A 13,028-nucleotide genomic window follows, 5' to 3' on the forward strand; every position below is an offset into this window, starting at 1 on the left:
TCATCATTGGTTGAAGATAAATGAAGTTTGTAGTTTTTAGTGCCGGCGAGATATCGTATCACTCTTTTTACTGCGTTCCAGTCCATTTGAGTTGGAGTCTCCACTCTTCTAGCTAAAAAACCGACAGCAGCGGCCACATCAGGTCGCGAAACAGTAGCCAGATATAGAAGAGATCCAATCGCTTGACGATACTGATAGTTGTTTGATAATAGTGGACTGTTATCAGTGTCTCCGGTCAAAAAACCTGTTTCCATCGGGGTTTTGACCGGTTTCGCTTCATTGAGTTGATAAAGTATAAGTAATTGTTCGATCTTGGCTTCCTGACTCAACAAGATATCACCATTCTTATTATGTTCCACCTTGATGCCGAGATAATATGATACTTTGCTCAAATCACGAACTTCGAAATAACTGCTTAGTTGTTGACTTATTTCTTTGGTGATGGTAGCGGTCTTTCCAGCTATTAACAGATCATCAACGTAGAGAAGAATATAAGTGATTGATTTATCTTTCTCTACACGGGTATATAAACACGCATCTGCTGTACTACGCTGAAAATTGAGCTTTGTTAATACTTCTGTTGCTCGACGATTCCAAGCAAGTGCAGATTGTTTAAGACCGTATAAACTTTTCCGAAGTTTACACACTTTATTTTTCTGACCTTTTTGAACAAATCCTGGTGGTTATTCCATGAAGATTTCATCTTCTAGTACGCCGTTGAGATAGGCACTTTGTACATCGAGTTGTCGAACATACATTTTCTTCTTGGCAGCGACAGCTAATAAAACTCGAACTGTATCATACCTGACAACAGGTGCATAAGTTTCGTCATAATCCTCGCCAAACTTCTGTGAGAAACCACGCGCGACTAAACGAGCCTTATAAGTATGTGGACGACCGTCTGCATCGAGTTTCGTCTTGAACACCCAGCGGCACGTAACGATTTTTCGCTTTGGTGGAAGATCGACGAGATCCCAAACACGATACTTGTTAAGCAGCTTCATTTCCCGTTCTGCAGCTTTCGTCCAAAGCTCCCTCTGGCAACGTGGCAAATGCTGAACATCTTTCCAGCTGCTAGGCTCAGCATTGACAGCTGACACCAGCTTTGCTGATCCTAGGCGCTCGGGTGGCTGTCCAGCCGTAGTTCGTTTAAAACGACGTAATTGAAACTCTTGTGTTGAAGAAGATGAAGGATATGTCTCATTATTATCGTTGTCTTTCTCAAGAACAGGATCATCTTCATTTCCGGATTCAGCACTGTCGTATTCATCGTCACTGTCGTCGTCATTATCGTCTACTGTAATAGTAGAATTCAATGGTGGTTGGGCAGAGATGACAGCTACCGATGGTCTGTCGTCATCATCATCCTCCATATCAGGATGCCAACCTCCCTCTGACTCTGAGTTTCTTCGAGACCATCCTCCCTCTGGCTCTGACTTGCTTCGAGGTCTGTCGTCATCGTCGTCCATATCAGGATGCCAATCTCCCTCTGGCTCTGACTTGCTTTCCTCGATTGACTTCTTGTGCTCACAATCAATTGAATCCTCGACAATCCTAACAGTATGACTGTACCACACTTTATTAGTCTTTGGATTTAAAATGCGATATCCTTTAACATCGTCTCCATAGCCGACCAGAACTCCTTCCACAGTTTTGTTATCCAGCTTGCGACGATGCTCACGTGGCACGAGGCTGAATACTTTGGCTCCGAAGACTCGAAGATGACTGACATCAGGCTTCTTTCCTTTAAAAAGTTCAAAAGGAGTCTTATCAACGCATGTTGTTGGCAATCTATTCTGAAGATAAGTAGCCCACAAAACGGCTTCGCTCCAGAATCTCTTGACCATCTTCGCGTCGATCAGCATACAACGAGCCATTTCCACCAAACTTCGGTTTTTGCGTTCCGCAACACCATTCTGCTGTGGAGTGTAAGTGGACTGTAAACTGGTGTTTGATGCCACGTTCTCTCAGAAAATCTCGAAGTTCTCTGTTGACATATTCACGACCATTGTCTGTATGAAGAACTTTGATGTCACGCTCAAAATATGTCTTCATACAGTTGACATAATCCTTAACAGTCCTAGTGACTTCATTCTTTTGCTTTAAAAGTTTAACTACTGTATAACGTGAATAATCATCAATAAATGTCAAAATATATCGATTACCTCCAGCAGATGTCACTGGAAAAGGACCACACAGGTCACTGTGCACTAATTCGAGCGGTTTCTCGGTGGTACTTTGACTATTTTGAAAAGATTTAGTGACTAACTTCCCTTGGGTGCAACATTCACAGATTTCGTTGTCATCTTCGCCTGATCGAAACTCAAGACTAGTGACAAGCTTTCTGCGAACTAATTTTCGAATTGCAGCAGGCTCTCGATGACCGAAACGACGATGCCATCGATGTAACGAACAGGAAATCTTGGAAACACGTGCAACATCTTGTTTGGATAAAGCTCGAAACTTGAAGAGATTTTCGTCCAGATCGGCCTCAATCATCTGAGATGATCCATCATCCCTCTTAGTGGCCACAGTGGCAAATTCATCTTCAAAATGAACCGCTAAATTACTCTTCAGTGCTCGCGAAACTGATAATAGATTCTCCACCAGCGTAGGGACATAGAGCACGTCTTTTAAATGTAGTCGTTTAATTTCGCCAGATTTTAAACGATGACTGATAACGCCAGAACCAATTCCGGCAACCTTGGCACAATGTCCGTCAGCATTGGACATAGTACCTTTTAACTTCTTGAAAAAAGAAAAGAAATTACGATCATTTGTCATGTGCTTCGTCGCTCCCGAATCCAAACACCATGCATTTGAGTCAATCTTCGGTGTCTTAGTCTGAGTTCGAAGTGACTTCTCGTTGTGAATTACAACTGCATGAAAAGCAGAATCCGCCTTGTCTTTGTCCTTCTTTGGTGCTCGACATTTAGCTGATAGATGTCCTCGTTTACCACAATTGTAACAGGTGCGCGTCTCCTGATTACGATTATTATTATTATTGAATGTTTTTCGATTATTCGACTTACTGATTGCCCCTCGATTAGGCTTGGCCACAGCAGCTACTTCCATTACATCCGTGTTTGAAGCTTCCTTTCGATCCTGACGTCGCTCGTACTCGGACTTCAGCTTCTGGATTACATAATCAGGCGTCAAAATATCAGGTGGACTTGATTCCAAACCTGAAATAAAAGTTTCCCAGGAATCCGGCATTGCTCCGATAATATGACAGACGAACTCCTCATCTCGCACTTCTCCGCCAGCGCGTTGAATTCGAAAGACGAGATCTTGCATTTGGTCGATATACTCAGCCATGGTTCCGGAGGTCCACTTCGACTGTGTAAATTTTCGATGAAGATGATGTCTAGAACTTACATTAACTGTCGATTATATCTTCTCGAAAACAGTCCACATCTCATGTGCAGTAGTGAGTCCTACGATGTGTTTAAGCTGAGCGTCATCGATTCCCAAACCGATCGTCGACATAGCCTGACGGTTGAGCGCAATCCAATTTGGAGTTACCTCCGTGGGCTTCGGTTTCTCAGTAACTTCCCACAAATCTTCCTTACTGTTCACGCACGGGCAGAATTTTGCCAGCACGCAAATTGTTTTGCCGGTTTCGCTCCGAGAGAACGATAGGCGATAAGACTGAAGAAGAGTGCGGGACGGAGCGTGAAAGAAAGAGTTGGAGAGTACTTTTAGAGAGAGAAGGAGAGAGTAAGCGAGAGAAAGCAGTATGTGAATTAGGAGGCAATGCTAGAAAAAATTGAGAGGAAAATCGCACAGGAATTAATATAAAAGATCACGAGAATTGATAGTTGATCAATGTATATATTTATAGTTAGCGATTCTAAAAACGCTTGGATAATTAAAGCGCGATCTTAACGCTCGACTTATTTCGCACTAAACGAAAATCAACAGAACAGAAGTCCTAACATCGATCTCCTTATATACCGCAAAGAATCTAGAAAGTTCGAAGAAATGAGACGGGGAGGACCGAGTCTGCGCGATATGTTGAATTTAAAAGAGTCGGTTTAACGGAGGACAATCCAGTGATCAGAGACAGAGAATAATAACAACTGAGCTAAATATCTCGAACTGACAATATTAGATATTTACCTTCCTTTTGTGTGATTCTTTAGAATCGTCTTCGTCGATCGCTCAAACAAAAACACTTAAACACAATATTCGAGAGTCGTGTATATAGAATAAGACATAAATTCACAAAAGGATAGAATCATAATATAAATTTTGATTACGCTTTAACACTTACAGAGCAAAAAGAACATCTTCTGCCGCCAATGATCGTAGTTGGTTGAATTTAGCAAGCGAAATCCGTGCTTGGTAAAACCACTACGGTCGTTTGAAATATTCTCCGCCATATTAAGAGAATTTTTTTTTTATTAGTGTCGCAGCGAACGATGTAACTAACAACGGCCGATTATAAATCCTTCGTTAAACTGATAAATTAATCAGTTTATCACAACGTTTACAAATTTATATTTCCGGCTCCGCGTGCTGGGCCCATAACCTGATGAAATGATGCACGATGCATCAACACTATTTAGCCGGAATTAGAAATAAACAGTTCGATTTATTTTAAAGAACTATTATACACATAACATATCGAAAGTATGTAGAAAGACAGATAGATGGGAAACAAACAAAAGACAATAATAAACGTAGTTCACAGTTCTGCTCAATGCTCGGAATTGAGAGATAAACTTCAGATGATTAAACGCGGAGAGACGCTAAATACAATTTTTCTAACACTTTTATTTTCATTAGAATCAGGAATTTCTGCAGAAATAAATTTATCAACTATTTCAGAATTTGATATTTTATAATTCTGTTTTAAGGGTCGGCAGGCGACACGGTGGAGACGCCTGTCGGCCGGCCGGGAATTACGGATTCGTATAATCCAGATTTTAGCCAAAATACTGAATGAATCTCATTAAATTTGCAATATTCTTAATCAGTAGGATTGTCCGCAAGTCGCTAAAGACCTATTTTTTTGAAAAAAAGATGAAAATAAAATTTACATAAAACTTGGGGAAATGTGCAGTTAGCAACGGGTAAGGTTGGGTTAGCCGCGAGTCCGTATTTAATTTATTATAAATTTTTAAGAGCAAAAATGCAAAATCGGGTTCTTTAGCGGATTGCATTATTATATAAAGAATATATTTAAAAAAAAATCACGAAGCTATGTCACTTATTTGATGAGAAATCTGGACGATACGATTCTCACTAGATCTAAGGAACTGGGGAAATTTTCGTGGTAACATACTGACAGCTTGACAAGGAGAGAGATAATCGTTCTGTCTTTGTCTCTCTTGCATCGCGTATGTAGTAGCGTCCATGTAGGCACAAATACTAATATGTTGAGGACATGTATGCGATTTTAGCAAGAATTGGCTATATTTATATTATCTTTGTATCTTTGTATTGTATATGTATATGTAAAAGAACAAGAATAGCGACAGTTCTTGCCTAACATAAATTATCTTCCAATAATCGTTTCATGCACGCGCAGTATCTCACATTATATGCATCTAAAATTATAATTATCGAATAATATTTATAAATAAAATCTATATAAATAATAAAATATTTATGTATAAATAAAATAATATTTGTATATAATATTATTTTAGTTATATACAATTGAAATAAACGTAAATATATAAATATATGTATAAATATATATACTTATATGTGTATATATATATATTTATAGATATTATAGAAAAAAAAAAATATTTTTTTGGTATTTAATAATAAATAACACTAAATATACATATATGGATCAAATTATGGTATAAATAGTTAGGAAAAGTGTGTAAAGATTTAAAAAATATTTATTATAATGGATGGTTTATAATAATAATGAAAAATATAACTTTATGTTTAGTAGTAATTGTACAAAATTTTCTATAGACTATGACTATTTTGACGAATCTGTTGATTTTTCTTTTATATTTAGGTTATTTTTAAAATAAAAAATAGTAATATATTTATACTTTATAAATTATTAATTCTATAAATTAAATGACTTCTATAAATTAAAGGTTTTTATATATATGCATCGATATATAGGTACTTTTATGTATCAATAGACGTTTCTTTTTCCAATTTGGAGTTTATTAAATAATATATTTAATAATAATATATATTTGATTAAATAATATATTTTTAAAAATAATAACAAGTAGAATTTCGTGTTTTGTAATATTCTAATAACATAAAAACAAAATTCTTTTTTTTTTTAATTTAGCTATCTATTATATCTCTCATTCATTAAATATATGCGATTATGATATTGTTTTATGTAATAAAAAATTTAACAAAAACTAAATTTTTTAAATATAACAAACCAGGAAATATGGAGACGCAGTAAATTTTATATCATATTCCTTTTTATGTTTTATAGCGATTACAAGTCTTTGTCTGATGTTCTTCATTATGTTTCAATTTTTGCCAAATTTTCTCGATGTCATTATACCGCTTAACGAATCTCGAGAACATAGTTTCGCATATTCAGTTGAATATTTTGTCGATCAGAAACGATATTTTTATCCTATTTTAATACATGGTCTATTGGCTGCTAGCTTGGGAGGCGTTGCAGTAATCGCTACTGGCTGTATGCTTGCAGGATACATATTGCGTTATTACATTACAGGCGACTGGAAGTTTGCCTATTACCGTACGTCATATAGAAAGTATTATTCGTATGGCAGAAGCTAGTGCTAAAATGCATTTGAGAGATCACGTTCAAGAAAACGATATGAATCTTGCCATCAGAATAATTCTCGATAGTTTTGTGGATACGCAAAAATATTCCGTTATGAAATCTATGCGCCAGGTATCTCTTTTTAGAATATCTATTTTTTTCATATGTAGTTTCAATCTGCATTTAATCCGAAAAGGCATTTAATCTAAACTTTTTTCAATACACATGTAAATTTCATTACAGACGTTCCAGAAATATCTATCATATAAGAAAGACCATAGTGAACTCTTATATTACATACTACGACAAATCACTCTAGACACTTTGGCGTTTCAAAAGGCTTTGCATGGCGGACGTATCACGACTGTCGAAATTTCAGAGAAAGATTTATTGGAACGGGTAATGTAAAAGATTTAAATGAAATTTGAAAGTTATATATATTGAGTTAACAAAGTATATAATCAACCACAAATTATTTCAATGACTTGGATTGAAAAAATCTTTTTATCTTATTTTAATGTCTAATATTTATATAGAAAAAAAATCTAACTTTATTATTTTTAATATCATAAAAATATTATATATATATATATATATATATATATATATATATCAGAATCTTTTTATTCAAATATTTACATTTTATTAAAATTTTTACATAAGAAATAAAGTTTATTTTATGCTAATATTAATGTTTTATGATTACAGGCAAAACAAATCGACATACATAATCTGCATCCATTTTATGAGAGTGACATATTCAAGATAAACAATTTCGTTTACGAATCAAGAAGAAAAGTAATAGTGCAGACTCTGCCTGAAGGTATTGAAGATTGAGCTGGAAAAAAGCAACGTCATATTTTTATACATAACTATTTAATAAAATAATATAAAACTTTTTTTATCTCTCGTATAAAATTTTTATATTGCATTGAAATACTTGATATAATAATTTTTTTTTCATGTCATTGTTGAACACTGTTACACAATTATTGCGATATTCTGTCGTTAAATACATTAAATTATATTCGTAATAAATTCAAACATTATTATCCTGTTATATTTAAGCAATAGTAGCAAAAATAATACACTATATTTAAATATCTATTCTATATAATAACTAAAAATAGATTTCACAATTACATTCAATATTAAATTTTTTAAAAGTTTTATGAAAATAATAACATGATAAATCCTAATGCAAGAGAACTTATACTTTGTATCTTATGATAAAAAAAATCTTATAAATTATACTCAGTACATATACATATTTTATACCTATACGAAGATAATTATATATATTCTTAAACATATATAAAAACTGATTTTATATTAGTATCACAAATCATTATGTGATAGTGCGCAATCATTATGCAATCAAAAAACTTGGTTACCAAAAAAAAAAGTTTCATTTTAACTAAACATTTTACATAAATTGATTCAAGAAAAAAATATTTAATGTTACAATAATAAAATAAAAAGACTCTGATATATAAATACAAATTCAGAATGGAAGCTAGCTAATAAGAGCCATATGTAACAACTTGTTTTTAAATTCTTCTCTATTTAATTTGTTTGAACATTTAAGTCTTTCTTTGGACCATCAGCAGCAGATCTGGTCTCAATACTGACAAGATTTCTATACCTGGGGCTCGATTCTTGAATTCATTCGCAAGAGAAACGTATGCGCAAATTCGGCTCTTACAGAAAAGTTGCAAGTTGGCTAAAAGCCATGCGATAGCCAATCAACTTGCAACTTTTCTGTAAGAGCCGAATTTGCGTATACGTTTCTCTTGCGAGTGAATTCAAGAATCGAGTCCCTGGTACTATTATCTCTTCCGATTAATAAAAATTAAAGTGAAAAACTTTTTTTCCTCCCCTTCCTCGACCTCTTTCATTCCTTCTTCCCCCCTTTATATTTCGGAAATGTGTTGGCGGTGGTGGCGGTGGTGGTGGCGATGCTGGTGGTGGTGGTGGTGGTGGCGGGGGCGGCGGTGGCGGAAATTGTGGTGGCGGCGGTGGCGGAAATTGTGGTGGCGGCGGTGGCGGAAATTGTGGTGGCGGCGGTGGCGGAAATTGTGGTGGCGGCGGTGGCGGAAATTGTGGTGGCGGCGGCGGTGGTAGCGCAAGCACCTGCAGCTGCTGCTCACGTTGTCGTCGCTCACGACGACGTTGGCGGTAACGTCGTCGACGTTCCGTTGGAATATTTACAGCCTACAAATTTAATTATAATTATATTTTCAATTATAAATTATTAATTATATATTATAATTATATATTATAATTTATTTTATCAAAACACTCACAGCTTGCGGTGCTTGTACATAATAAATAATGTATCTGGGCGCGGGCCGCATGTGAACATTACGATGCTGGGGCGGCACAAAGTTTGGCATGTAGCCAGAAACGGGCGGCATCGGTATTGCTGCAAAAAAAATGATTTATAATGCGTACAATATATATGTATATGTGTATTCATATACGTATATGTATGTACATTCATAAATACACAAAGGTCAAATAGGTTATTGCAGGTTAGAAAAAATCATTGCTTACAAAAATTACAATTTTTGTCATAAATAAATAAATACTTTATATAAATATGAAATGCAATATTTCAAAAATTATGTGTCTAATATGTACATATATATACATATACATATATAAATACATATATAAATAAAAAGAACAATTATTTACTTACCACGTTGATGGTTCGCCATTATGCAAACATGTACTATCGAGATCGAGTGCAATTAGATCGTTTGCAATACTATATATCGCACGACCTAAATGCGACCTAAGCTTTCATGTAATTGGTGTGTTGATTTTCATGTGTTTATAGCAATTTTATGTTTTATGCTTGAATATAGTTTAGTGTAGTTTTTAGTAGCACAGAGTATAGAGTATTGTTTTGTACAGTCTGTATGCAGTGTTTGATGTCAGTGCAGAGTTCTGTTTTTTATTATAGTATTTATTAGAGTATTGTTAGTATTATTTAGAGCATATTATACATTCATTATGCCTAAATATACTAATAAAAATAAAACAATTTCGGCAAAACGTGTGTCTTTCTCACAAAAAATGCGTCTCATGCGACAAGCGCGTGACAAGAATTTTTGTGACAATTCTTTTGGGAATCAAGAAAGAATTGTTGAGGACTCCGGAAGAAGATCTAGATCGGAATCCATTGAAATTCCAGGTACAATAAATCCATTACATGCATGCGAGAATAAGAGAAATGTAGATGATGACACGTCGACATCGCAATCATTATCTATGGATACATTTTCTCTATTATCTGAAAAAAATATAAATATTTTCGATGATGATGCTTCTGTGGGATCACTATCAGATGTTCGTGAATTTTGTGAAAATTTGACTAGTTTGTCGATAAACAAGCCGTACGCAAACACAGATGAGGCAAATGTTATGACAGATAATGATGCGTTGTCACCGCAGTCGTTTACATTTCTTGACAATTCTGCAAATTCATGCAAGGAATCGGAAAGTATGCAAAACAATATCAAAGATATCAAAGACACTGAAAACATTGAAAATGTCGAAAACGTCGAAAATGTTGAAGACATCGAAAATGTTGAAGATGTCGAAGATATAGAAAATTTTGTTTTGCATACTGATGAGAATATCGACGCATATCGTTTATATTCTGAAGAGATTAATGGGCGACGTATCGTTGATTTTGGGCATGTTTTTGCTGAATTGCAGAAAATATCCACTCATTGGCTCGGCGAATGTCGTTTCGCTGATCTTGTATTACGCGAAAAGAAGTCTGACGGTCTGAAAAGCAATTTTTCTGTCATATGTCGAATGTGTAACAGGTCATTCGACTTTTGTAGTGAACCGACAAATGACAGAATATTGGATGTCAATAGTGGTATCGTATCCGGTACTATATTGACAGGGACTGGTCATAAGCAGCTTGAAGAACTTCTTGCTGCTGTAGATATTCCATGCATGGATAATAAAAAATATATAAGACATCATAATGAAATGTCGGAAGCCTTCGCCGCCGCCGCGGAAAAAGAAATGCGCGTGGCTGGCGAAGAGGAAAAACGTTTGGCAATCGAAAGAGGAGATGTCATAGACGGCATTCCGCATATACCCGTGATAACAGACGGCTCGTGGATGAAGAGATCCTACCGTACTGGTAGTTACGATTCTCCATCCGGAGCAGCTATTATTACGGGATATCATTCTAAAAAAGTGTTATTTGTTGGTGTCCGTAATAAATATTGTATTGTCTGCGCGAGAGCAGCTAAAATTAATGTAGTAGCAAAAGAGCATACATGTTTTAAAAATTGGGGAAGTAATCAGAGCTCCACCAGTATGGAAAGTGATATAATCCTCGAAGGCTTCCGACTTAGTTTAGAAATGCATGGCCTTATTTATAGTCAATATATCGGTGACGGTGATAGTAATGTATTAAAAAAATTGAGAGATTTTCCACCGTATCCTAATATTGTTGTGGAGAAGATTGAATGCACGAATCATCTTCTCCGCAATCTTTGTAATAAAATACGTGAAGCGAGTAGTACCGGTGGTAGAAATATTTCAAAATTGAAGAAAGCCGTTGATAGCAGCGTTATGAAAATTCGAAACGCTGTTGTAAAGGCTGTCGACTTTCGTCGCAATCGTAAAGTTAGTTGGCAAACAAAAATTTCAGAATTAATTAAAGATTTAAATAATATACCTAGCCATGTATTTGGTGAACATAAAGATTGTGCTTCGCTTCAATATTTCTGTAATGGACAACAGAAAGAAGGCGAGCAAAATCTTGTGTTCCAATTACAACGTGCAGGATTATTAGAAAAAGTAGAAAATGCTATGAAACGCATAATAGAAAATGGCGATAGCTTACTATATAAATTTACTAGTAATTCTGTTGAAAGTTGTAATGCAATTATAAGTAAATTTATTGGTGGCAAGCGCGTTCATTATGCCATGAAAGGCTCTTATCAAACACGCGTTAAAGCATCCGTATTGCAATGTAATACTTCACAAGCCTTGAGTTCTGTTTGTCGTGCGATGGATAAAAAACCACCGAAACGAACAGAAATCATTGAAAATAGAAATATAAAAAAAAATGCCAACCAACTTCAACGAACACGTGCGGCGAAAGAATTAGGTCTCTCTGTTCGTACATCTAAATTTTCCGCTAAAATAACGGCTGATAAAGATTATGGACCAAATGTAGAACGGCCAGATATCGAAGGTAATATGTACGAACAGCTGAGACTTAATCATTATGAAATGTTATTAGAGCAACAACGTAATTATGCTGTATTGGAGTGTGCTACACGGGGTCAGCATGAAAACCCGGAGTGGCACAACGTACGGCGAAATCTTCTCACTGCTTCAAACTTTGGAAAAGTTTGTAGCAGAAGAGAAACAACTTCGTGCCAAAATCTTGTGAAAGCAATTCTTTATCCTCCTCGATTGACGGGCGCGGCTGTTGAGTGGGGTAAAGAAAAAGAGATGATGGCACGAGAGCAATTGCAGGTGGAATTAGGGATAGAAATTAATAATTGTGGTATATTTATAGATGAAACTATCCCATATCTTGCCGCGACGCCTGACGGCATTGTCGGAGACGATACTATCGTTGAGATTAAATGTCCTTATGCGGCGCGGCATGTGTCTCCTATTACTGCAATGCTCAATAAGATTTCACATATTTATAGAATATTTGATAAAACGGATGACACTCGAATGAATCAAAGACACGCGTACTACTTCCAAGTGCAGGGACAACTCCACATAACGCAAAGAAAGTATTGCATTTTTGCTGTGTGGACACCCTTTGGATTGAAGTACACGATTGTCGAGCGTGATGACAGATTTTGGGAAACAAAAATGTCAGCACTGCTTAAACGATTCTACGAGGACTGCTTGGTTGCTGAAATAATAGATAGTAGAGTAGCAAGAAATATGCCTATTCGGGAACCGCAATATGTCATCGAAGCACAAGCGGCTCGGAAAAATGACATAAAAGTGGAAAGTGTTATCGAAAGCACTACTACCACTGTTGCTATTCCAGAAATAGAGCAAGATGACGATTGCATTATAACTGATTACTCGAATGAAAAACGAGATGTAACTGAGGATGACATAAAAAGACTAAGAAAAATGTTAGATGATGTGATACCTTCTCTTTTATTAGTAAAGAATAATGTTTTGCCCATAGATAGTAAATTAAATGATGAATCGTTAGATTTATTTTTACGCATTGTAAGAGAGACTTCTTGCTTTGAAACACAAAGTGTGTTATATT

The 13,028-nt window shown here is 35.6% G+C and overlaps 2 protein-coding genes across 2 annotated transcripts; one reads left to right on the plus strand and one right to left on the minus strand.

Moving 5' to 3' along the window:
* The first annotated feature begins 6,687 nt into the window (after positions 1-6,687).
* Positions 6,688-7,819, plus strand: LOC145942071 (DNA replication licensing factor Mcm2-like). The gene is made up of 3 exons (XM_083048564.1): positions 6,688-6,865; positions 6,977-7,132; positions 7,442-7,819. The coding sequence occupies exons 1-3, from the start codon at positions 6,734-6,736 to the stop codon at positions 7,568-7,570; spliced, it is 417 nt and encodes a 138-aa protein (XP_082904690.1). The 5' UTR covers positions 6,688-6,733; the 3' UTR covers positions 7,571-7,819.
* Positions 7,820-8,332: 513 nt separating this feature from the next.
* LOC145942079 (uncharacterized) lies at positions 8,333-9,153 on the minus strand. The gene is made up of 2 exons (XM_083048574.1): positions 9,040-9,153; positions 8,333-8,947 (listed from the first exon to the last, which is right to left on the minus strand). Exons 1-2 carry the CDS (start codon positions 9,148-9,150, stop codon positions 8,576-8,578), a joined length of 483 nt encoding a protein of 160 aa, XP_082904700.1. The 5' UTR covers positions 9,151-9,153; the 3' UTR covers positions 8,333-8,575.
* Positions 9,154-13,028: the final 3,875 nt, after the last annotated feature.

Source organism: Prenolepis imparis, unplaced genomic scaffold (assembly GCF_030444845.1).
Source record: "Prenolepis imparis isolate NDT839.2.m4 unplaced genomic scaffold, iyPreImpa1.0 SCAF_1, whole genome shotgun sequence".
NCBI lineage: Eukaryota > Metazoa > Arthropoda > Insecta > Hymenoptera > Formicidae > Prenolepis > Prenolepis imparis.

Excerpts from the sequence above, each read along its gene's own strand:
- LOC145942071 (XM_083048564.1), top strand. The coding sequence starts at position 6,734 with ATGGCAGAAGCTAGTGCTAAAATGCATTTGAGAGATCACGTTCAAGAA. Across the intron at positions 6,866-6,976 it reads TTATGAAATCTATGCGCCAG|ACGTTCCAGAAATATCTATC; the intron begins GTATCTCTTTTT and ends ATTTCATTACAG. Across the intron at positions 7,133-7,441 it reads AGAAAGATTTATTGGAACGG|GCAAAACAAATCGACATACA; the intron begins GTAATGTAAAAG and ends TTATGATTACAG.
- LOC145942079 (XM_083048574.1), bottom strand. The coding sequence starts at position 9,150 with ATGCCGCCCGTTTCTGGCTACATGCCAAACTTTGTGCCGCCCCAGCAT. Across the intron at positions 8,948-9,039 it reads ATGTACAAGCACCGCAAGCT|GCTGTAAATATTCCAACGGA; the intron begins GTGAGTGTTTTG and ends TTAAATTTGTAG.